At 43.7% G+C, this 25,775-nt stretch overlaps 2 protein-coding genes across 2 annotated transcripts in view; both read right to left on the bottom strand.

Annotated features, from left to right (window-relative positions):
- Window positions 1-5,242, bottom strand: part of LOC115199661 (whirlin-like) — a 137,061-nt gene extending 131,819 nt beyond the window's left edge. Inside the window, exon 1 of the mRNA XM_029761970.1 lies at window positions 4,842-5,242. Coding sequence (XP_029617830.1) covers window positions 4,842-5,189 — 348 coding nt within the window. The 5' untranslated portion in view covers window positions 5,190-5,242. The remainder of the gene's footprint in view (window positions 1-4,841) is intronic.
- A 6,706-nt stretch (window positions 5,243-11,948) lies between these two features.
- LOC115200479 (neutrophil cytosol factor 2) lies at window positions 11,949-25,589 on the bottom strand. The gene is made up of 14 exons (XM_029763577.1): window positions 25,473-25,589; window positions 24,773-24,950; window positions 24,586-24,668; window positions 24,151-24,259; window positions 21,156-21,293; window positions 20,594-20,701; window positions 20,277-20,336; window positions 20,064-20,101; window positions 19,564-19,702; window positions 18,082-18,153; window positions 17,558-17,645; window positions 17,144-17,256; window positions 12,586-12,709; window positions 11,949-12,476 (listed from the first exon to the last, which is right to left on the bottom strand). Exons 2-14 carry the CDS (start codon window positions 24,944-24,946, stop codon window positions 12,346-12,348), a joined length of 1,377 nt encoding a protein of 458 aa, XP_029619437.1. The 5' UTR covers window positions 24,947-24,950; window positions 25,473-25,589; the 3' UTR covers window positions 11,949-12,345.
- Window positions 25,590-25,775: the final 186 nt, after the last annotated feature.

A 25,775-nucleotide genomic window follows, 5' to 3' on the forward strand; every position in this document is an offset into this window, starting at 1 on the left:
CTGTCTCTCTGTTTCAGTAGTTAGTATTCTGCCACTATGACGTACCCCACATGACTCTCTGTTTCAGTAGTTAGTATTCTGCCACTATGACGTACCCCACATGACTCTCTGTTTCAGTAGTTAGTATTCTGCCACTATGACGTACCCCACATGACTCTCTGTTTCAGTAGTTAGTATTCTGCCACTATGACGTACCCCACATGACTCTCTGTTTCGGTAGTTAGTATTCTGCCACTATGACGTACCCCACATGACTCTCTGTCTCTCTGTTTCAGTAGTTAGTATTCTGCCACTATGACGTACCCCACATGACTCTCTGTTTCAGTAGTTAGTATTCTGCCACTATGACGTACCCCACATGACTCTCTGTTTCAGTAGTTAGTATTCTGCCACTATGACGTACCCCACATGACTCTCTGTCTCTCTGTTTCAGTAGTTAGTATTCTGCCACTATGACGTACCCCACATGACTCTCTGTTTCAGTAGCTAGTATTCTGCCACTATGACGTACCCCACATGACTCTCTGTCTCTCTGTTTCAGTAGTTAGTATTCTACCACTATGACGTACCCCACATGACTCTCTGTCTCTCTGTTTCAGTAGTTAGTATTCTGCCACTATGACATACCCCACATGACTCTCTGTTTCAGTAGCTAGTATTCTGCCACTATGACGTACCCCACATGACTCTCTGTCTCTCTGTTTCAGTAGTTAGTATTCTACCACTATGACGTACCCCACATGACTCTCTGTCTCTCTGTTTCAGTAGTTAGTATTCTGCCACTATGACATCCCCCACATGACTCTCTGTTTCAGTAGTTAGTATTCTGCCACTATGACATACCCCACATGACTCTCTGTTTCAGTAGCTAGTATTCTGCCACTATGACGTACCCCACATGACTCTCTGTCTCTCTGTTTCAGTAGTTAGTATTCTGCCACTATGACGTACCCCACATGACTCTCTGTTTCAGTAGTTAGTATTCTGCCACTATGACGTACCCCACATGACTCTCTGTTTCAGTAGTTAGTATTCTGCCACTATGACGTACCCCACATGACTCTCTGTTTCAGTAGTTAGTATTCTGCCACTATGACGTACCCCACATGACTCTCTGTTTCGGTAGTTAGTATTCTGCCACTATGACGTACCCCACATGACTCTCTGTTTCAGTAGTTAGTATTCTACCACTATGACGCACCCCACATGTCTCTCTGTTTCAGTAGCTAGTATTCTGCCACTATGACGTACCCCACATGACTCTCTGTTTCAGTAGTTAGTATTCTGCCACTATGACGTACCCCACATGACTCTCTGTCTCTCTGTTTCAGTAGTTAGTATTCTGCCACTATGACGTACCCCACATGACTCTCTGTTTCAGTAGTTAGTATTCTGCCACTATGACGTACCCCACATGACTCTCTGTTTCAGTAGTTAGTATTCTGCCACTATGACGTACCCCACATGACTCTCTGTCTCTCTGTTTCAGTAGTTAGTATTCTGCCACTATGACGTACCCCACATGACTCTCTGTTTCAGTAGCTAGTATTCTGCCACTATGACGTACCCCACATGACTCTCTGTCTCTCTGTTTCAGTAGCTAGTATTCTGCCACTATGACGTACCCCACATGACTCTCTGTCTCTCTGTTTCAGTAGTTAGTATTCTGCCACTATGACATACCCCACATGACTCTCTGTTTCAGTAGCTAGTATTCTGCCACTATGACGTACCCCACATGACTCTCTGTCTCTCTGTTTCAGTAGTTAGTATTCTACCACTATGACGTACCCCACATGACTCTCTGTCTCTCTGTTTCAGTAGTTAGTATTCTGCCACTATGACATCCCCCACATGACTCTCTGTTTCAGTAGTTAGTATTCTGCCACTATGACATACCCCACATGACTCTCTGTTTCAGTAGCTAGTATTCTGCCACTATGACGTACCCCACATGACTCTCTGTCTCTCTGTTTCAGTAGTTAGTATTCTGCCACTATGACGTAACCCACATGACTCTCTGTTTCAGTAGTTAGTATTCTGCCACTATGATGTACCCCACATGACTCTCTGTTTCAGTAGTTAGTATTCTGCCACTATGACGTACCCCACATGACTCTCTGTTTCAGTAGTTAGTATTCTGCCACTATGACGTACCCCACATGACTCTCTGTCTCTCTGTTTCAGTAGTTAGTATTCTGCCACTATGATGTACCCCACATGACTCTCTGTTTCAGTAGTTAGTATTCTGCCACTATGACGTACCCCACATGACTCTCTGTTTCGGTAGTTAGTATTCTGCCACTATGACGTACCCCACATGACTCTCTGTCTCTCTGTTTCAGTAGTTAGTATTCTGCCACTATGACGTACCCCACATGACTCTCTGTTTCAGTAGTTAGTATTCTGCCACTATGACGTACCCCACATGACTCTCTGTCTCTCTGTTTCAGTAGTTAGTATTCTGCCACTATGACGTACCCCACATGACTCTCTGTTTCAGTAGTTAGTATTCTGCCACTATGACGTACCCCACATGACTCTCTGTTTCAGTAGTTAGTATTCTGCCACTATGACGTACCCCACATGACTCTCTGTTTCGGTAGTTAGTATTCTGCCACTATGACGTACCCCACATGACTCTCTGTCTCTCTGTTTCAGTAGTTAGTATTCTGCCACTATGACGTACCCCACATGACTCTCTGTCTCTCTGTTTCAGTAGCTAGTATTCTGCCACTATGACGTACCCCACATGACTCTCTGTTTCAGTAGCTAGTATTCTGTCACTATGACGTACCCCACATGACTCTCTGTCTCTCTGTTTCAGTAGTTAGTATTCTGCTACTATGACGTACCCCACATGACTCTCTGTTTCAGTAGTTAGTATTCTGTCACTATGACGTACCCCACATGACTCTCTGTCTCTCTGTTTCAGTAGTTAGTATTCTGCCACTATGACGTACCCCACATGACTCTCTGTCTCTCTGTTTCAGTAGTTAGTATTCTGCTACTATGACGTACCCCACATGACTCTCTGTTTCAGTAGTTAGTATTCTGCTACTATGACGTACCCCACATGTCTCTCTGTTTCAGTAGCTAGTATTCTGTCACTATGACGTACCCCACATGACTCTCTGTCTCTCTGTTTCAGTAGTTAGTATTCTGCTACTATGACGTACCCCACATGTCTCTCTGTTTCAGTAGTTAGTATTCTGCCACTATGACGTACCCCACATGACTCTCTGTTTCAGTAGTTAGTATTCTGTCACTATGACGTACCCCACATGACTCTCTGTCTCTCTGTTTCAGTAGTTAGTATTCTGCCACTATGACGTACCCCACATGACTCTCTGTCTCTCTGTTTCAGTAGTTAGTATTCTGCCACTATGACGTACCCCACATGACTCTCTGTTTAAGTAGCTAGTATTCTGCCACTATGACGTACCCCACATGACTCTCTGTCTCTCTGTTTCAGTAGTTAGTATTCTACCACTATGACGTACCCCACATGACTCTCTGTTTCAGTAGTTAGTATTCTGCCACTATGACGTACCCCACATGACTCTCTGTTTCAGTAGTTAGTATTCTGCCACTATGACGTACCCCACATGACTCTCTGTTTCAGTAGTTAGTATTCTGCCACTATGACGTACCCCACATGACTCTCTGTTTCGGTAGTTAGTATTCTGCCACTATGACGTACCCCACATGACTCTCTGTCTCTCTGTTTCAGTAGCTAGTATTCTGCCACTATGACGTACCCCACATGACTCTCTGTTTCAGTAGTTAGTATTCTACCACTATGATGTACCCCACATGACTCTCTGTCTCTCTGTTTCAGTAGTTAGTATTCTGCCACTATGACGTACCCCACATGACTCTCTGTCTCTCTGTTTCAGTAGCTAGTATTCTGCCACTATGACGTACCCCACATGACTCTCTGTTTCAGTAGTTAGTATTCTGTCACTATGACGTACCCCACATGACTCTCTGTCTCTCTGTTTCAGTAGTTAGTATTCTGCTACTATGACGTACCCCACATGACTCTCTGTTTCAGTAGTTAGTATTCTGCTACTATGACGTACCCCACATGTCTCTCTGTTTCAGTAGTTAGTATTCTACCACTATGACGTACCCCACATGTCTCTCTGTTTCAGTAGTTAGTATTCTGCCACTATGACGTACCCCACATGACTCTCTGTTTCAGTAGTTAGTATTCTGCCACTATGACGTACCCCACATGACTCTCTGTTTCAGTAGCTAGTATTCTGCCACTATGACGTACCCCACATGACTCTCTGTCTCTCTGTTTCAGTAGTTAGTATTCTGCTACTATGACGTACCCCACATGTCTCTCTGTTTCAGTAGTTAGTATTCTGCCACTATGACGTACCCCACATGACTCTCTGTCTCTCTGTTTCAGTAGTTAGTATTCTACCACTATGACGTACCCCACATGACTCTCTGTTTCATTAGTTAGTATTCTGCCACTGTGACTGACCTTTTTTCACAACAGACAGAGTTGGGGTGATTATATTCCCTATGTAGTGCACTACCAGAACCTTTGGGAACCTGGTCAAAAGTAATACACTATAAAGGGGTAAGGGTATGATTTGGGACATAAACAGAGCTGTTTATGTTTGTCATATTTTATTGTATTATAATTGGCGTCATAGCTAGCAATACCCTGCGTGTTGGTTTCTTCTCAGAATAGGTCTATGCACTAATAGGCCTTTTACTGAACACACACACACACACACACACACACACACACACACACACACACACACACACACACACACACACACACACACACACACACACACACACTGCCTACGTACCTTGACTGCCTCCAAGTGTGAGACTCTGTCAAACAGCATGCCGTTAACAGTCACTATCTGATCCCCGACCCTCAGTCCTTCATTCTCGGCAAAAGATCCGGGTTCTACTAGCGACACATAGATTCCCACACCGTGCTCAGAACCTCCCCGGATACTGAACCCTAAGCCCTCATTGCTCTTGCTGCGTCTCAGTGTCACTTGGCGGATCTCTCCAACAGCCTCCCCCTGCATGAAAGCCTGGGGAGCTGTCCCATCCGCGGTGGTGCTGAAACTATCCGGGCAGGGGCAAGCTTCTGGTGATGTGAAACAAGAAAGATCATGAGGCAGCTGAGGCTCATGCGGGTTCATAAAGTGTGTAGTGGGAATTGGGACATAGTTATTTGCAGTATTGCCTACTTCTCCTCCAAAGCTTTCAGGGTTGTTGACACTGTTTAGTGGTAGATGATCCGTTTTAAGGTACAGGCCCTCGGAAGTATACTGGTCGAACAACAGCTGATCTGAGCGGGGAATGACCAAACGCAACATGGGGAGGAGTTGTCGTTTGTTCGGCGTGTTGAGGATTATTTTGAGAGTTTGAACCAAGTCGAAGACGTTGCGTTTAGCGTGGTAAACATTGAGACAGTGGATGAACTGTTCTCTCTCGAAGTCAGTGAGCAGCAAGTTGAGCGCGTTGTGCAGCTTCCGAACGTTGGCTGACAGCCCTCGGCCGCCCGACCCAGTCCCGGAGTTGCTGGCCGTCGTTGAATTGAGTGAAACGTGCTCCAAATCACTGCTCATCATCCTACAACTTTAACGTAAACACCGCACCACAGACAGGGATGGTCAGATAATCAGACATTTATAATACTGCTGTAGAAGTCACTCCGCTCCGAAAACATAGGTGACCGCACCGCGATTCTTGGAGGAAGTCACCTTTAAAAATGGTCATTGTTCCGATGTTTGTAGGGAGGGTCAAATACTATCTGCTTACCATTGTCGGCGCATCTTCTATCTTCATCTATTTATGTAGAGTGCGGTTTTGTGTGAAGGTGCGTGGTAGGTGATGGTGAGAAAAACATTGATTCAAAAAGTTGCTATAAATACTCGTGCAGATTTGGAATATTTATTGTCGGGTCACAAGTTTTATTCAACGGAATATGATCCTGGATATCCAAGAAGATGCATCACAAGCGCGCGCATTTTACGCGACAATCACAAGCAATCAAAAAGTGTGACAAGAATATATTCCTCCGGGTTTTCTGGATTAAAACTGTTCGCAAATTGTCCTGTCTGTGCCTATGTCTTCGATAATTATAGAAACCGAAGTGGAAAAGCTGGTTGTTTATCGTTCATCTCAGTGTCCCCCGTTCCTCTGTCGGATAAGATCATGTTGTTCACGTGTAAGCTCCGCTGACTTGCTTTGCTCGCTCAGACTTTTTCTGAATAGGAAATTACGCATTGTGTGGAGTGGGCCTATGTGAGTGTGTTGCTTAGAAACTGACAGCGGTTCGCGAGGCGTTACACACAGACGCTGGGCAATACATGATTTGGTCTCATTGAAGAAACGCACAGATATAATGGAAGTTTCCAGCTACAGTATCATCATGCTCCAGTTCATTTAGCTTACATAAGATAGTTCCATGATGTCCATGAGATCTACCCAGGCTAGGGAGAGTGGCAAAGAGAGTGCTCTACTTCCTTTCAATCACGTGTATGGACCAGTACAGGGCTACAAGTCCCCATTCAGTCTACTATCTTACATCTCTGACAAGTCTATTCATTATTTAGGTCAGTATTTGGAGCTCTTCTGTATTTGAGTTACTGTAGCTGGTGGTTCTCTATTTGTAGGGAGCTAGTTTACAGTAGACATCCAACAGCTGTTAAACTCATAAAGCTGCATTAGCCATGTCTCTACAAAGACCTCATCTACTCATATCTGCACACCTTACCATAGGCTAATTATAAACATTGCTATTTTTAGGCAATAAGCCTTCTCTATCCTATCTGCATATTTCCTCTTCCAGATGGACCCCAGGCTATTTGCTAAGGATAGGATTATTAAGATAAGTGAGCAGGCATGCACAGTTCATTTGTAATAATAACAACAGCAGGCAACCAGCCATATTGAAACTAAATTAGACAACAGAGAATGTTCATGGAAAAATGGCATCATATTGTTCTTCATTCTTGTGTAATACCCGTTGAGCAAATGTACACCCTCTTTCTCTCTCTCTCACACACACACACACACACACGCACGCACGCACGCACGCACGCACGCACGCACACACACACACACACACACACACACACACACACACACAAACACACGCGCGCACACACACACACACACACACACACACACGCGCGCACACATGATGTAAAACACCCCCACAAACTCAAAACAAGCTCCAAATAGACTGATTATGTCACTACTACATTATACACTGACTTTAGGAACACCTGCCCTTTCCATGAAATAGACGTCACTTGTTAAATCCACTTCAATCAGTGTAGATGAAGGGGAGGAGACAGGTCAAATAATAATTTTTAAGCCTTGAGACAATTGAGACATGGATTGTGTATGTGTGCCATTCAGAGACTTAATGGGCAAGACTAAAAATGTAAGTGCCTTTGACTGGGGTATGGTAGGAGGTGCCAGGCGCACCGGTTTGAGTGTGTCAAGAACTGAAACGTTGCTGGGTTTTTCATGCTCAACAGTTTTTTGTGTGTATAAAGAATGGTCCACCACCCAAAGGACATCCAGCCAATGACAGGCCAGGGGTTGAAAATGTGTAATTGATGAAAGAGGACAAAGGAGGCTGACATGAATTGTGCAGAGCAACAGACGGGCTACAGTTAGTCAACTGACAGTTCAGGACAACATTGGTGCCCAACGACCAATAACAGAATGCCCAACTCATCATACCTTGACACGAATGGGGTATAGCAGCGACGACCTTACAGAGTTCCACTTCTTTCAGAAAAAAACAAGAAACTCTGGTTCAGTGGGCTAAAGGAACAAAAACACTGGACAATTGGAAAAACATTGCCTGGTCTGATGAATCCCGGTTCTTGCTGTTTCACGCTGATGGGAGGACTAGGGTATGGAGAACCATATGAGGCCATGCATCCATCATGCCGGGTGTCAACATTACAGGGTGATGGTGATAGTGTAGGGTGTGTTTTCATGGCACACATTGGGCCCATTGATAAAAGTGGAGCAACGTTTGAATGCCACAGGATATTTGAACATCATTGCCAATCAGGTGCATCCCTCCATGGCAGTGTGTCCATCTGTTAACTGATTTATTTCAGCAGGATAATGCTCCATGCCACAAGACTAGGATTGTCCAGAAATGGTTCCACAAACATGACAGTGAATTCAGCTTCCTGCAGTGGCCTGCCCAGTCACCAGATCTCAATCCAGTTGAGTATCTGTGGGATGAGATAGAACAATCTATTCAGAGTAGAGATCCACTACCGGCCAACTTGCCACAACTGCGAGAAGCATTGGAGTCAACATGAGCCAGCAACCCTGTGGAACGTTTTCGACACCTTGTAGAGTCCATGCCCCGACAAAATGAGGCTGTTCTGAGGGCAAAAAGGGGATGCATCTCAATATTAGGAAGGTGTTCTTAATGTTTTGTACACTCATTGTATATGCCAAGCACTGTGTAATTAAATATCTCATGAGACAATGTTAATCATTTACTGAGCTGTAAAACAACAAAAGAATCAATCAGCTCTCTGTTGTTTAACTAAACATGTCCAATAAACTGGTCATTAGTGAGAACAGAGCAGGAAACGTTTATCCATCTCCTTGAGAGATGAAAAACGGTGTGCATGCATCTCAAATGGTACCCTATTCCCCATGTTTGACCAGGGCTCATAAGTAGTGCACTATATAAGGAATACATTTGGGATTGAACCACACTGGCTCCCTACCAGGGAGGGAACAGACAAGCAGGCCGCCCTCCCATCGCCTAATCTTGTTCAACCCTGTCCAACTCTCAATCATATTAACAGGCTGTTAAAAGACAGTACATCATTTACAACGAGACACAGCACATCTGTCTTAGAATATAGGCGTAGTTAGTTTGTGTCTGAATTAAGGGGAAGTGGGTGAGGTAGGCCCTGTCTCTTGTGACAAGATTAATTCTCACTCCGCTAGCTATCTTCAAAGCCAAGCAGCATAGAGATACAGACAGTCCCCCTCTCTTCTCCCCTCCTCAGCAGTGCATTTAATACCACCTAAAGGCTTTGTTATACTGCTCAGTACATAGTGTATGGAAGGGAGACATTTGGTGATATGTAAAAAATACATTGAGAAGGAATGTGTTAGCCTGGTCCCAGATCTGTTTATGCTGTCATGGTAACTCCATTGTTGTCATTGTTAAGCCAAACATTTGGCATGAAAGTGAGTGACAAAGAGTTGGCATGCTAGCACAAACAGACTGGCACTCAGGCTAAGAACGTGTGTATGTGAAACACATTGCATTACTGTTCTACACAGGCTACATGCAGTTCATGACATAATCCATTTTTCTGTTTTCTACACGGTCTCTCACTTAATTCTAATGAGAGACAAAGTATGCGTCCCAAATGGCACCATATTCCCTATAGTGCCCTGGTCAAAAGTAGTGCACTATATAGGGAAATGGGTGCCATTTGGGATGCAGAGAAGGCCTGTAAAAGGGAAGAATTTGTTCAAAAGAGTGTGGAGGAGGCTGGTTCTTTTGATGAATGACTTAACATGTAATACAAGGAAAGTGACTCATGCTTCTTCACCCTGCCAAATAGTAATTACAGTAATATAACCGGATCAATGTACCTTCTTAAACATCCACCCGGCTAACGCTATTAAAAGTTGTACTTAAAAAACAGAGCATGGGTTCTGGCCGTGGTCAACAGTAGTGTATAGGGGGCGATTAGAGATACCATGCTCTAATCGTGACGAGATACGATCTCGTCACGGTATCTCTGTGCATTCAAATTGACATCAATAAAATGCAATTGTGTTCGTTGTCTGTAGCTTATGCCTGCCCATACCATAACCCCATCACCACCATGGGGGACTCTGTTCACAACGTTGACATAAGCAAACCACTCGCCCACACTACGCTATACATGTTGTCTGCCATCTGCCCGGTACAGTTAAAATCAGGATTCATCCGTGAAGAGCACACTTCTCCAGCGTGCCAGTGCCCATCGAAGATTAACATTTGCCCACTGAAAATCGGTTATAACGCCAAATTGCAGTCAGGTCAAGACCCTGGTGAGGACAATGAGCATGCAGCTTCCCTGAGACGGTTTATGACAGTTCTTCAGTTGTGCAAACCCATAGTTTCATCAGCTCTCCGGGTGGCTAGTTTCAGACGATCCTGCAGGTGAAGAAGCAGGATGTAGAGGTCCTGGGCTGGCATGGTTACACGTGGTCTGAGCTTGTGAGGCCGGTTGGACGTACTTCCAAATTCTCTAAAATGACATTGGAGGCGGCTTATGGTAAAAAAATGAACATTCAGTTCTCTGGCAACAGTTCTGGTGGACATTCCTGCAGTCAGCATGCCAATTGCACGCTCCCTCAAAACTTGAGACGTCTATTGCATTGTGTTGTGTGACAGAATTGCACATTTTAGAGTGACCTTTTATTGTCCCCAGGACAAGGTGCACCTGTGTAATGATCATGCTGTTTAATCAGCTTCTTGATATGCCACATCTGTCAGGTGGATTATCGTAGAAATGCTCATTAACAGGGATGTAAACAAATTTGTGCACAAAATTTGAGATAAATACGTTTTTTTTGTGCGTATGGAACATTTCTGGACTCTTTTATTTCAGCTCATGAAACATGGGACCAACACTTTACATGTTGCGTTTATATTTTTTGTTCAGTATAGAATCAGACCAGGTGTGTTTGGTTTGGGATAGTTTTGAACATCCAATTTTGTATTCATTTTGCAAGCGTCATTTCATCAATGATGTAAATATGTAGGAGTTACCCTGTAATACAGATTCACCGTTGTTGACTACATTATTCACACTCTCAAATAGATAATGCATGCACCACATAATGCATCCATTATCCCTGGTAGGTGTACAACAATAGTCCCTGAGTTCTACCAGAGGATGGGTGGGTGGATGTAAATGCTTCACATGGGAACAGACTGAGCCTAATTACTAAAGGACTCGGGTTTAATAAGCCATCTGAATGGAGTTCTTTGATGCTTCATTGCGCCCTTTCTTTTTTCATAACTATCATTTGTGACGACAGCTAAAAGTACCTGACATTTTCCTGTGTGGTGACTAACTAAAGCCTAAACCACTGCACTTCTACTGCACAGCCAACTAAGATGTGAGTGCCAAATGGCACCCTATTCCCTACATAGCGCACTACTTTTGACCAGAGCCCTGTAGGCCCTGGTTAAATGCAGTGCACTACATAGGGAAAAGGGTGCTATTTGGGATACAGACAAGGTCCTCTACCCTTACACTTCATTCACACAGACTCAGGCTTCTATTTTTCTACCAGTCAGTCCAGAGCCCTGTTAAGAAAGACAGGAAGTCCATAAATGTTAGGAAGTTTGTTCAATGTGGGCAATCAAGTAAATTAGTTTTAATGGAATTAGGGAATGGGATTATTGCATTGCATGTCCTGTTTCATGAATTGAGTTGTGTTTGTGCTTTTATAATAACCCATTTCTGTGTTCATGTAAGTGACTGATTGAACGGATCCTCACTATCAGTATCTGCAATTCGGCAGTACGCCCAGAACCTTGTTTTGAGAATGAAAGGTTATCTCAGTTTCAAGGTCACAGCTTGGAGAGAAGAAGCCTCGTGAGGTATTGGTCTGTCACATGCATGAACCAAACATTAATGAAGAATGAATTATGAATGAGGAATAAGCTAAATCATGCCTATGTAATGTGTCTGTAAGCTGTATATAAGAGATCTAACAGGACTGCCCCGATGGCAGACATGTACTATGGTGCATCAAGTTTGTAGGAACCTCCCCAGTTAACTGTTAATAAACAATGATTCCTTTAAGATTGACTTCGAGTGTCCCTGTGTAGAATTTCCACGACAGACCTATTAGGTTTTCTTCAACAAAAGGGAACAACACCATTCTTACCACTAGATCTTCTTTAGTTTAACAGGTTTACGTGATCATGGAGGAAGTAACAATCATATAACAGTATAACAGTGGTCCACATTCATTCACAGCAGTTGACAGTAAGTAGAAAAGGTGAAACACTTTAAGTTTGACCTGTTGGTCAAATGCTACCCAGTATGCCCACTCTATTCCCTCTGAGTGGATGGAAAATGTCAGTGGCTTGGTCAGGCATGCAGCAAACCCAATTATGTAGTCCTCCATCAGACAACCACAGAAGAACACCAAGAGATGACATGCTGCATAGTCTCCGTACTGATTCTGAAGAAGGCCGTTGACAACCGTCATCATTTTAACTTGAATTAGATAAAAAAAATAAAGTATCAAGTTGTTAACTGTGAGCAAGAGTTGAGCCTATTCCTTGTTTGATAGCAACATGGTCATCCGATCGATGGTTGTGGGGGCCTCTCCTTCCCGGTAGGCAAAAAGGCTGGGGAAGATGCCAATGTTACCAGCACAGTGACCCTCCAGCCACTCTTCATTGACTGGCAGACAGGGGGGAGAGAGAGGAGGCTCATTATTCAGAGTAGGAGGTGACGTACTTACTGTTCACTTAAAACACACAACACTTCATCATTTCTCCCGTTCCGTTACCTTCACTGAGAATGTCAATAGTGTCTCCCTCACTGAACTCCAAATCCTCTGGTCCCTCAGCTGCATAGTCATACAGTGCCACCATCTGGTAGAGAATGGTACGGTTGGCCAGAGGGTCCTCAGTCTGACACAGAGAGAGCAGAGGAACATACAGGTTAGCTTTCACTCAGCAATTAGCCACACATTCCATTGAGGCATTTCAGTTCAAAATGGGTCTGTGCTAAATACACTGTGTTGTATAACACACTGTATTACTTCTACAACTAGTATAAGGACAGGACATGAGACGGGAGTAGAAACTAACGTGGGCACATAACATTCCAAGCATTCCGATGTACGTAAAAAGGGGGGTGTTACAGGTGCCCTAAAGGGACACACTAGAATATCAACACACAACATATTCCTCCCCCTTTACTTTTGATGCCTCATAAGGAAAAAGTAAATATTCACTGTTTTGCATATTATTTTCTTTTTAACATAACCGCTCTCTTAAGGTAAATAAAATATTTTTTCAGAATAACCTTTTCTGAACTAGGGAAAGAGGGTAGACTGCCTCAGATCCCGGACTGAACCCTGGGGTGTATTCTGCCCCAATGTCGGAGGTTAGTCTGAACTAAACAGTCAACCTGTCAGGGGGTCGTCTTTCTCTTGCAAGGTAATGATGACGTACAGGTGAGTCTACAGCCACATTGTCTCTGAGTCTGAGTGGTGATGGTGTATGCCCAGACTGGTGCCCAACATTACCCTGAGTAGGCACTCTGGCTGGTTCAAGTGAGTCTGGAGCACTTTCCACATTTATAGGTTGCTGCAGTGGATGTTCAGGTGATGGCTCGTAGTCATGGTAGGTATCCAGTAGCTGTTTAGTCTTTGGAGGTCTCAGGAGGTCGAGTCACGTGCAAATCTGTCTTTTCATCATGGCTGACGCAGGTGCCACTTTGGTTGTAGCGTGGGGAGTGTTTCTGTAGGTCAACAGGTAGGTGTTTAGGCGCCTATTGAGGGACCCGTTCCCTTGTGATGATTTTAAAGCTTGATTCATCGTCTGGACAAATCTGTCAGCGAGGCCGTTTGTTGCAGGGTGACACGGCACTGACTTGATGTGCTGAATTCCATTTGCTTCCATGAATGACCAGAACTCTTCAGATACCAGTTGGGGGCCATTATCGCTAACGAGTTGAGTTGGTAATCTGAAGCAACTGAAGATTGACCGTAGCACTTTGATGGTCCTCTCCGCTGAGGTGCTCTTCATCACTGTGACCTCAGGCCATTTGCTGTGTGCATCAACTACGACTAAGAACATCCAGTGGGTCTGCATAGACTATGTGGACTCGTTGCCAAGGCTCCTCTGGGAAGTCCCATGGGTGTAGTGGCGCTAGCTGAGGCATGTTCCTCACCTTGTCTTAGATAGCTGCGTCCAAACCTGGCCACTAAAAGTAGCTGTGTGCAAGTGGCTCCTTCATTCGCACCATGCCACAGTGCCCTAAATGGAGATCTTCAAGCACCTGCCTTCCCAGTGGCGGCGGTATGACGACTCGAAAACCCCATAGCAAGCATTCAGACTGAACTTTGAGCTCGTTTCTCCTCACTAGGTAAGGTTGTAGGCTGTCCAACATCTCTCCTTCTTTTCCACGAGTGACAATGTCCACGACCTCAGACATCACCGGATCAGTGTGGGTGAACTTTTTCACTTGGACAGATGTAACTGGGGCGTTCGTCACTTCCTTGAAGTAGAAGATTTCAGCCTGGGAGTGTTCAGTGTGTGTGACAGGTAAGGGAAGCCTTGAGAGGCTGTCTTTATTGCAGTGCTGCTCAGACTTTCTGGACTTGATATCGTACTGGTGCAGATAAAAGTAATGCCCATCGCTGCATGCGGCTGGCTGCAAGTGATGGAATGCCGGTGTTGGGACCAAAGATGGTGAGGGGTCTATGGTCCGTCAGCAGTGTGAATCGTTGGCCAAACAGAAGCTGATTAAATTTCTTAACACCAAACACGATGGCGAGCAATTCACCCTCGATCTTTACATTTACATTTACATTTTAGTCATTTACATATTTTACATTTTAGTCATTTTAGCAGACGCTCTTATCCAGAGCGACTTACAGTAGTGAATGCATACATTTCATTTCATACATTTTTTTTCTGTGCTGGCCCCCCGTGGGAATCGAACCCACAACCCTGGTGTTGCAAACACCATGCTCTACCAACTGAGCTACAGGGAAGGCTATATCCAGAGCGACTTACAGTAGTGAATGCATACATTTCATTTCATGCATTTTTCTTTACTTAAGGTAAGGCTTTACTTAAGGTCCGTGATTTGAAAGCAATTGGCCTTTCTTCCCGATGGCATGATGTGTGAGACAACAGCACCAACGCCATAAGGCGTACAGTCCTTTGGGAGTCACTATGGTCAACAGTTCTTGTGACTCTTGGTCCACATGCATCTGTAGATAGGCCTGACATAAGTCTATCTTACTGAATTTGTCCTCCAGCTAAACCAGAAAAGAGGTCATCAATGAGGGGTAGTGGATATTTTTCAGCAGTCAAGACTGGATTAATGGTGACTTTGAAATCACCAGAGTCTGAGTGATCCATCTTTTTTATGACTGGAATGACAGGTGTAGCCCATTCACTAATATTCACTGGATCCAATACTCCACTCTCGACTTGTCTGTTTAGCTCAATTTCAACTTTTGGTTTTATGGCGTATGGGACGGGTCTAGCTTTGAAGCATTTTGGCTTGCTGTCTGGTTTCACGGTCAGTTTAACTGTTATGTCCTTCATACTGCCAAGTTCTCCTCTGAACACATCCGCGTGTTTCCTCAATATCCCTTACAGGTTTGTGTCCTCTTTTGCAACCATTTGAACTTCCTGACAGTTTAGTTTGATCTTTTCCCTGCCATGTGCATCCTAGCGATGCTGGATGGTTGCCTTTCACGTTGTAGAGACGTAGCTTAACCTTCTGTTTGTTGAGCACTGTAACAATCACGCTTCCTCTCACTGGAACAATCTCACCGAAGATAAAGAACACAAACGTGAGAACGTTTCTTCCTCGTCGCCAGTGTTGTATGACACACTGTATTACTTCTACAACTAATATAAGGACTGGAGATGACACAGGAGTAGAAACTAACATGGGCATTGTTTAATGCCTTTCACAGGACAAAACATTCCAAGCATTCCAATGTATGTTAAAAGGGGGGTGTTACAGGTGCACTAAAGGGACAAACTAGAATATCAACACACAACACATTGTATCATAGGTCATTGTCCCACATGGCACCCTATTCCGTCTGTAGTGCCCTACTTTTGACCAGAGTGCATTGGGTAGCCCAGAGCCCATAAAGTAGTGCACTTAATAGGGAGTAGATAATAAAGCATCTGATCTTTCCATTTTGTTAACGATGGAGGAATCTTTCAAATACTTTAAGCGCTTGCTTTAGTCTGCCTGGAGTGCTAGATGAGCAGGACTTGCACTTTAGCGAGTATCCTATTGTGCCTGTCAAACTAAATCAAGCCCAGTAAGTATTTAAAAATGATTTCAAATAGTATCTGAACCTAGGGGTGATGGAAAGTATTTCAAACAGCACATACTAAATGGTTGCATAATAAACACTGTAATGGTAGCTAATGATTCCCTTACCACAGTAAATGATCTAGATGTTTTTGTTCTGAACAATGGACCCACTCAGGTCTCCTAACATAAGTTGTATAACTGGTATTGGCAGTATTGACTGAACGGAAATGGAGAAAACTCTGCAGAACACTCACTGAAACCTCTTGCTTTTCCCCAGCCAGCCAGTCTTTCAGGAATTTTATGTAAAAGTAGAACAGGACTTACACAAGTTCCATACGTTTTGGCACGGCCATCAGAGAATTTTAAGAGGTCATTTCTTCTTACGAATATCATTCAGGTCACTCTGACATGCTGAGGCACAAAAGCTAGTCTTAAATAGTCCAGAATATATTTTTACCTGACAACTGACTACCTCTCCCTCCCCTGGGCTTTGCATTGACTTAATCAGGCCAAATCATCAGCATTGTATTACATCTGACACTTGAAAATGATGAGTCATAAAATGAATTAGAAGTTATCCACAATTCCATCTGCCTAGTGTACAGTATGTAAACCCATGCAACTAGAGGTACAGCACAACATCATGTATTTACTGGATTATGTCAAATGGTCCTTCTTCCAGTCAGGCTGACACCAGTGGAGGCTGCTGAGGGGAGGACGGATCATAATAATGGCTGGAACGGAGCAAATGGAATGGCATCAAACACATAGAAACCAGGTGTTTGATGTTTTTGATGCCATTCCACTCATTTCACTCCAGTCATTACCACAAGCCCATCCTCCCCAATTAAGGTGCCACCAACCTCCTGTGGCTGACAAACATTCTTCTTCAACCAACTGGAGGACAGATGTACTAATTGTTTGGACCTGATAACTTCAGAGAAATAAATTAATCTTTATTTTACCTTTACATGTGTTATTTCCGACAGAGATGAAGAGTTACACACTCAGATAAAAACACAGATTAAATCAGAGCCTTTACTCACCAGCTCAGTAGGACTGTCCACCGTGGGTGGGTACCTGGGTGGTGGGGTGGAGGTGGGTGGTGGGTGGGTGGCAGAGGCAGAGGAGGGTGGAGATGCCTCTCTATCAGGCCTCTCTACAGATGATATATAGCACAAGATTTAAAAGGCTGAACACTTGTACAATAATCAGTGACTGTAAAATTAACACATTTATAGTTCATGGGGCTGGCAGAATGACGACTGTTACAAAATGATTTAAAGCACTTTGAGATTCTTTGTGTAATGAAAAATACTCTAATAGTTAAATAATAACAATAATTATTGTTATTTCATTAACATAAAGGTGCTTTAAAGGTTAAGATGGATGCTGGCGTGGCCGAGCTCCATCCCCTTGGTCTTGTGCTCTGCCAGTGGGGTTAAATGAGGTGAGCCTACCCTGTGGAGCTTCTTCATGGCTAAGCTGGCTCTGTGGGCGAGTGGGCGGCTTGAGACCCGGTGGGAGGGGGATCCCACTGGGAATACTCTGTGGAGGACACAACCAGAGTAGTCAAGGTAACACCGCTCTCTGTGCCTTCCATTAAAGCAATGAAACATCCAGGCAGGCTGGGCTTATAATTGCAATTCCTCTTGTGACACCTCATCCCCTCATTGTTAAAATCCAAGGGTATTTAACAACCCTGTCTGTCCTTCACAGTGGTAAGCAGGTGCAGCTTTGATACACATGAATAGGCCTACACATGTTTTCACTGTCTGTGGGTAGAGGAGGAGAGTTAAAATACAGCTCTGTTCAGCATTACTCTAAAACTGAACGGTGAGAGAACAACCCAGATGAGATTAAACACCTGAAGCTGCTGGATTGTCACATTCTGTTCACCACTATGGAAATAGCTACATTGTCTAAGTAAAACATACAAATGCAATGAAATAAGAAACTCTAAGATGAAGATAGAAAGCCTTACTTTATTTTTTTTTCTGCCTTTGGACTTGTTGACATCCACTGGGTCCAGCAGGGTCATGGGGACAAGTCCTTTCTAAACCACGAAAGAGGGGAAAAAAGGGAAGATGAGCGATAATCAAACATTTTTACGGCATAGATATACAATCGTACAGAAAGAAGGCAGGACCAAAATAAAAGGAGTTGGTGTAGCTGTGTTAGGAAAGGGGAGATGTAATGACATGGCTATTACTGATACAGCCAATGGAGGGGGTTAGGGCAAGGGCCAGACAGCTAGGGGACAGCAGAGCCTCTTCTGGAATGTAGAAGTATTGCATTATTCTTATGCGCTTTGTAATTCATTATAGAAAATCCTAGCTAGTTGCTACTATACAATACAACTTTATTGTTCATACACTACAGCAAACAACAGAAATGTGTCTACTGCTCAATTCTCAACCCTCCCAGACAACACACATTATTTACGGGTGTAGGGAGTAAACCCACTCTTTACAGGTGTAGGGAGTTAACCCACTCTTTACTGGTGTAGGGAGTTAACCCACTCTTTACTGGTGTAGGGAGTTAACCCACTCTTTACAGGTGTAGGGAGTTAACCCACTCTTTACAGGTGTAGGGAGTTAACCCACTCTTTACAGGTGTAGGGAGTTAACCCACTCTTTACAGGTGTAGGGAGTTAACCCACTCTTTACAGGTGTAGGGAGTTAACCCACTCTTTACAGGTGTAGGGAGTTAACCCACTCTTTACAGGTGTAGGGAGTTAACCCACTCTTTACAGGTGTAGGGAGTTAACCCGCTCTTTACTGGTGTAGGGAGTTAACCCACTCTTTACAGGTGTAGGGAGTTAACCCACTCTTTACAGGTGTAGGGAGTTAACCCACTCTTTACTGGTGTAGGGAGTTAACCCACTCTTTACTGGTGTAGGGAGTTAACCCACTCTTTACAGGTGTAGGGAGTTAACCCACTCTTTACAGGTGTAGGGAGTTAACCCACTCTTTACAGGTGTAGGGAGTTAACCCACTCTTTACAGGTGTAGGGAGTTAACCCACTCTTTACAGGTGTAGGGAGTTAACCCACTCTTTACTGGTGTAGGGAGTTAACCCACTCTTTACTGGTGTAGGGAGTTAACCCACTCTTTACAGGTGTAGGGAGTTAACCCACTCTTTACAGGTGTAGGGAGTTAACCCACTCTTTACAGGTGTAGGGAGTTAACCCACTCTTTACAGGTGTAGGGAGTTAACCCACTCTTTACAGGTGTAGGGAGTTAACCCGCTCTTTACAGGTGTAGGGAGTTAACCCACTCTTTACAGGTGTAGGGAGTTAACCCACTCTTTACAGGTGTAGGGAGTTAACCCACTCTTTACAGGTGTAGGGAGTTAACCCACTCTTTACAGGTGTAGGGAGTTAACCCACTCTTTACAGGTGTAGGGAGTTAACCCACTCTTTACAGGTGTAGGGAGTTAACCCGCTCTTTACCGGTGTCTCTCACCTGTCCATCATGTATGACCATGGCCAGTCCATCTCTGTCTGCATCACTGAAAAGAAACACTATGGCTCCCCCAGGCACCGTCAGCTGCCCAGGGGCTTGGGACATGTAGGGGGTACGCAGACGCATGTAGCGAGATTCCCTATGGGGAGGCAAAGACAGCGTTCCAAGTGAAGGGTTAAGATGCACACTTCCATGATTATCTCACTTGTGTTGCAGCGCGTTATTAAGAACCCCAATCCACATTGTCGAAAAATAAACACATAATTTGACTCATGTACATTTATTATCAACATTTCGGTCAGAGACCTTGGTCTTAAAAAGATGTTACTCATACCACCATATTAACCATGGATATCTTTTTGGGGATTCAAATATCAGTTCTGAGCTTATTTTCTTCTGGTGTCCGTGACCATAAGAGAATAATTACAGGATTTTTTCTGCTCCAACAACATTCATGTTTTGGAACATAATTGAAAGTCAATGTGAATAATGTTACTTACTCCACTCTATCCACCTTGGGCTCGTAGTATCCCGGTTTCTGTTCGGAAGACAGAGTCACAGTCAGAGAGAGAGGCAGAGGGCATAGGATGTGTCCCAAAATGTCATAATGGCATACGGACTCTGGTCAAAAGCAGTGCACTATACAGGGAATAGGGGGTTATTTGAGACACATTCAAGGTGTACTTCCGATGCTATGTTAACAGTGGTCTTACATTGATCCTGAGAGGTTCAAATCCACCAAAGTCATCATTGGGAATCATTGAGGAAATTACCTGAAAGCACAGGAAGAGGCCTGATTCGATTGACACACACACGGACACACAGGCAAGCACACACACAGAGATATGTCACTATAAAAATGTCCCAAATGGCACATGGCACCCTATTCACTACATAGTGCATTACTTGTGACCAGATCACATAGGGCTCTGATCAAAAGTAGTACACTATATAAGGAATAGGGTGCCATTTGGGTTTTACTCTATGTTACTGTGCCTGTGTACATCAGTGTGGTGTGGTTTAACTTTACCATTGGTTTGCCCAGGAAGTCTCTCTGTCCCAGCTGTTCTACGTCCTGTTTCCTGGGCCGGAACACCTCTCCCTCTGGCACCAGGAGGACGGGCAGCACCTCTCCCTTCTGGGGGTGGAGACACACACAGAGAGAAAGAGAGAGAAAGAAAAAGAAAGAAAGAAAGAAAGAAAGAGAAGAGAGAAATAAAGAGAGAGAAAGAAAGAGAGAGAAAGAGAGAGAGAGAAAGAGAGAGAGAGAAAGATAGAGAGAGAAAGAGAGAAATAAAGAGAGAGAAAGAGAGATAGAGGGAGAAAGAAAGAAAGAAAGACAGAGAAAGAGAGAGAGAGAAAGAGAAAGAGAGAGAGAGAAAGAGAGGGTAATTCAGGACCGAGAGAAATGCAGCCACGCTGGACAGAACACACCACACCCTGCCAATGTCAAAGTATTATGTGATGTTAGAGACAGGAGTTTTTCCATATCATGTGCCTTGATCAGTGAGAAAAAAAACCTCATGCCCTATGTAGGGAGAATTCAATGTTTGTTATTCTAGTGAATATTGTTTTTCCGGTAGTGTACTTACAGAGAGACTGTGTAAAGCCACTTCCACGTTCAGTCCTCGCCCACCTCCTCTTTTCTCCTGGGAGGCTGAGAGCAGGATGTCTCTGGCTTTGTCCAACTGGTTCAACCTGGAGTGGACAGCTGCTGCGTTATACAACACCTAGACAACCACAGAGAAACATAGTGTCTGTCTCAAATGGTACTCTATTCCCTATGTAGTGCACTACTTTTGACCAGAGCCCTAGGGGACAGTCTACTAATAACCCTCTCCATATCAAATCAAATGTATTTATTAAAACCCTTTTTACATCACCAGGTGTCACAAAGTGCTTATACACAAACAAAACTGCCTAAAACCTCAAACAGCAAGCAATACAGATGTAGAAGCTCGGAGGCTAGGAAAAACTCCCTAGAAAGGCTGGAACCTAGGAAGAAACCTAGAGAGGAACCAGGCTCTGAGTCCTCTTCTAGCTGTGCCGTGTGGAGATTGTAAGAGTACATGGTCATTAAGCCCAGATATGATCACACTGAAAGGTAATACTCAACAACTGCCCATGACAGAGCATCACTTAATGATGCTGCATTGAAAACATTGGTGTTTTCATCTCTGAACAGATATACAGTGGGGGAAAAAAGTATTTGATCCCCTGCTGATGTTGTACGTTTGCCCACTGACAAAGAAATGATCAGTCTATAATTTTAATGGTAGGTTTATTTGAACAGTGAGAGACAGAATAACAACAACAAAAAATCCAGAAAAACGCATGTCAAAAATGTTATAAATTGATTTGCATTTTAATGAGGGAAATAAGTATTTGACCCCTCTGCAAAACATGACTTAGTACTTGGTGGCAAAATCCTTGTTGGCAATCACAGAGGTCAGATGTTTCTTGTAGTTGGCCACCAGGTTTGCACACATCTCAGGAGGGATTTTGTCCCACTCCTCTTTGCAGATCTTCTCCAAGTCATTAAGGTTTCGAGGCTGACGTTTGGCAACTCGAACCTTCAGCTCCCTCCACAGATTTTCTATGGGATTAAGGTCTGGAGACTGGCTAGGCCACTCCAGGATCTTAATGTGCTTCTTCTTGAGCCACTCCTTTGTTGCCTTGGCCGTATGTTTTGGGTCATTGTCATGCTGGAATACCCATCCACGACCCATTTTCATTGCCCTGGCTGAGGGAAAGAGGTTCTCACCCAAGATTTGACGGTACATGGCCCCGTCCATCGTCCCTTTGATGCGGTGAAGTTGTCCTGTCCCCTTAGCAGAAAAACACCCCCAAAGCATAATGTTTCCACCTCCATGTTTGATTGTGGGGATTGTGTTCTTGGGGTCATAGGCAGCATTCCTCCTCCTCCAAACCCGGCGAGTTGAGTTGATGCCAAAGAGTTTCATTTTGGTCTCATCTGACCACAACACTTTCACCCAGTTGTCCTCTGAATCATTCAGATGTTCATTGGCAAACTTCAGACGGGCATGTATATGCGCTTTCTTGAGCAGGGGGATCTTGCGGGCGCTGCAGGATTTCAGTCCTTCACGGCGTAGTGTGTTACCAATTGTTTTCTTGGTGACTATGGTCCCAGCTGCCTTGAGATCATTGACAAGATCCTCCCGTGTAGTTCTGGGCTGATTTCTCACCGTTCTCATGATCATTGCTCCCCCAAGAGGTGAGATCTAGCATGGAGCCCCAGGCCGAGGGAGATTGACAGTTCTTTGTGTTTCTTCCATTTGCGTATAATCGCACCAACTGTTGTCACCTTCTTTACCAAGCTGCTTGGCGATGGTCTTGTAGCCCATTCCAGCCTTGTGTAGGTCTACAATCTTGTCCCTGACATCCTTGGAGAGCTCTTTGGTCTTGGCCATGGTGGAGAGTTTGGAATCTGATTGATTGATTGCTTCTGTGGACAGGTGTCTTTTATACAGGAAACAAACTGAGATTAGGAGCACTCCCTTTAAGAGTGTGCTCCTAATCTCAGCTCGTTACCTGTATAAAAGACACCTGGGAGCCAGAAATCTTTCTACATTTTGAATCTTGTTTCATCGTACTGTACTCCACTTCTGGTACATGGTGTACACCTGCAAGGTACAAGTACATCTATAACACCTGCAAGGTACAAGTACATCTATAACACCTGCAAGGTACAAGTACATCTATAACACCTTCAAGGTACAAGTACATCTATAACACTGTGGTGTAAATCTACATCTATAACACTGTGGTGTAAGTCTACATCTATAACACTGTGGTGTAAGTCTACATCTATAACACTGTGGTGTAAGTCTACATCTATAACACTGTGGTGTAAATCTACATCTATAACACTGTGGTGTAAGTCTACATCTATAACACTGTGGTGTAAGTCTACATTTAGAACACTGTGGTGTAAGTCTACATCTATAACAGCAAGGTGTAAGTCTACATCTATAACAGCATGGTGTAAGTCTACATCTATAACACTGTGGTGTAAGTCTACATCTATAACACTGTGGTGTAAATCTACATCTATTACACTGTGGTGTAAGTCTACATCTATAACAGCATGGTGTAAATCTACATCTATAACACTGTGGTGTAAATCTACATCTATAACACTGTGGTGTAAATCTACATCTATAACACTGTGGTGTAAGTCTACATCTATAACACTGTGGTGTAAGTCTACATCTATAACACTGGGGTGTAAATCTACATCTATAACACTGTGGTGTAAGTCTACATCAATAATACTGTGGTGTAAATCTACATCTATAACACTGTGGTGTAAGTCTACATCTATAACACTGTGGTGTAAATCTACATCTATAACACTATGGTGTAAATCTACATCTATAACACTGTGGTGTAAGTCTACATCTATAACAGCATGGTGTAAGTCTACATCAATAATACTGTGGTGTAAATCTACATCTATAACACTGTGGTGTAAGTCTACAGCTATAACACTGTGGTGTAAGTCTACATCTATAACAGCATGGTGTAAGTCTACAGTTATAACACTGTGGTGTAAGTCTGTTGTACCTGCCAGCTGTAGAGCTTGTAGCGTAGCCCCAGCTGTCTGTAGTCAATGACCACGTTCCCTCTCATGTGTTTCTGAGCTGAGATACAGTCATTCAGAGCCTCCTCCAGCCTGTAGAACACACACACACACACACACACACACACACACACACACACACACACACACACACACACACACACACACACACACACACACACACACACACACACACACACAGGAACAAAGAGAGTGGGAGGGAGAGGGATGTCAGATATAATGGCTGTCTTTTGTAATCTAAAACATGAATAGACAGCCATTTGCCTTCATATGTTAATTGATGTCTAAATGCTGCACGTACACATTGACCTGTACATCCTGTTGTTTACTTTAATAAAGGAGAGAACAACATCAGTTGACAGAAGAGGAACCATAATGTTGTACAGTGATCTCTTTACCTACTAGCCATTATGAGTGTTCCAGCTCTTTGGAAAAAGCCAACTGCAAGTCGCTCATCCTTGGCTATGGTCTGGTCTAAAGCCTTCACAGGGCGACAGATAAATATTAGACTCACTCACATACATACACAAAGAAATCCTTTCAGAGATTGATCAGTCACTCTTGACAGCAGTCCTCCAGACTTACCTGGATGGCAGGCTCCAGCTGCCCCAGGGCAAGGTGAGCAGAGGCAGTCAGAAACAGAGTACGGGAGGTAGGTTCAGTGATCTGGTTCAGTTTAGACAGGGCTCCCTGCCAGTCTCTGGCATCCACTGCCTTCACTGCTTCATCCCACAACCGCAGCAGCTCTGTGTACAACATCGTCCTGTGATAGGAACATTTCTTTATATATATTTATTTTAAAGTTGTACCTCAAAAAAGTTAGGACAAGTGGGGATCAAAATAATTGTATACACATGGCACTTTTTAAGAGGCAATCTGGAATTGATAAATACACTAAATAAGACTTTTAAATACATTATATATAGCCATTGTAGTTTATATAGCTGCTTTGTTGCTTTTCGAATCCCAGATAGTCCCTTTAACCAATTACCTTGTCATGTCTGAGTGCAATGAAGAAAATAACTAGATTACAATGAGAAAATGTAAGCCTACAGTGTAATAACTGGGGTGGTATCCTTCATGAATGAAACTCTTGACCAGGAAGCTCTTCATCATACTCAGCAAACACAGCATGGAGATTTAGACAGAGTGACTCTTAAAGAGTATCCAAGTCTTTAATAATATTATTTTAATATATTATTCATTTTATCCAAGCCTTTCATACATAATTAAATATCTACTCAAATAAATATTAATGATTTGAAAAATAAACATCTCTACTTACAGGTGCTCCCACACTTAAAACATAAACAAAAGGAAAGAAGTTTGATGGCAGAGAGTCAGGGAGATTCAAACCTATTGTCAAAGGTTCCTGGAAAGGTATGCCAGCTTAGCACCCTCAGTCCCGCTCAGTATGGCAACAGGGAAGTGAAGGTAAGGGAAGGCTGCACTACAAGGAAGTCCTCCTCCCTTGCATTTCCTGCAAACAAGGCAGGGAATGCACCAGGGATGGGTCTCAAATGTCACCCTACACCCTATATAGTGCATTACTTTTGACCAGAGCCCTATGTGTACCCTATACAGTGCA

Source organism: Salmo trutta, chromosome 9, assembly GCF_901001165.1.
Source record: "Salmo trutta chromosome 9, fSalTru1.1, whole genome shotgun sequence".
Lineage (NCBI taxonomy): Eukaryota > Metazoa > Chordata > Actinopteri > Salmoniformes > Salmonidae > Salmo > Salmo trutta.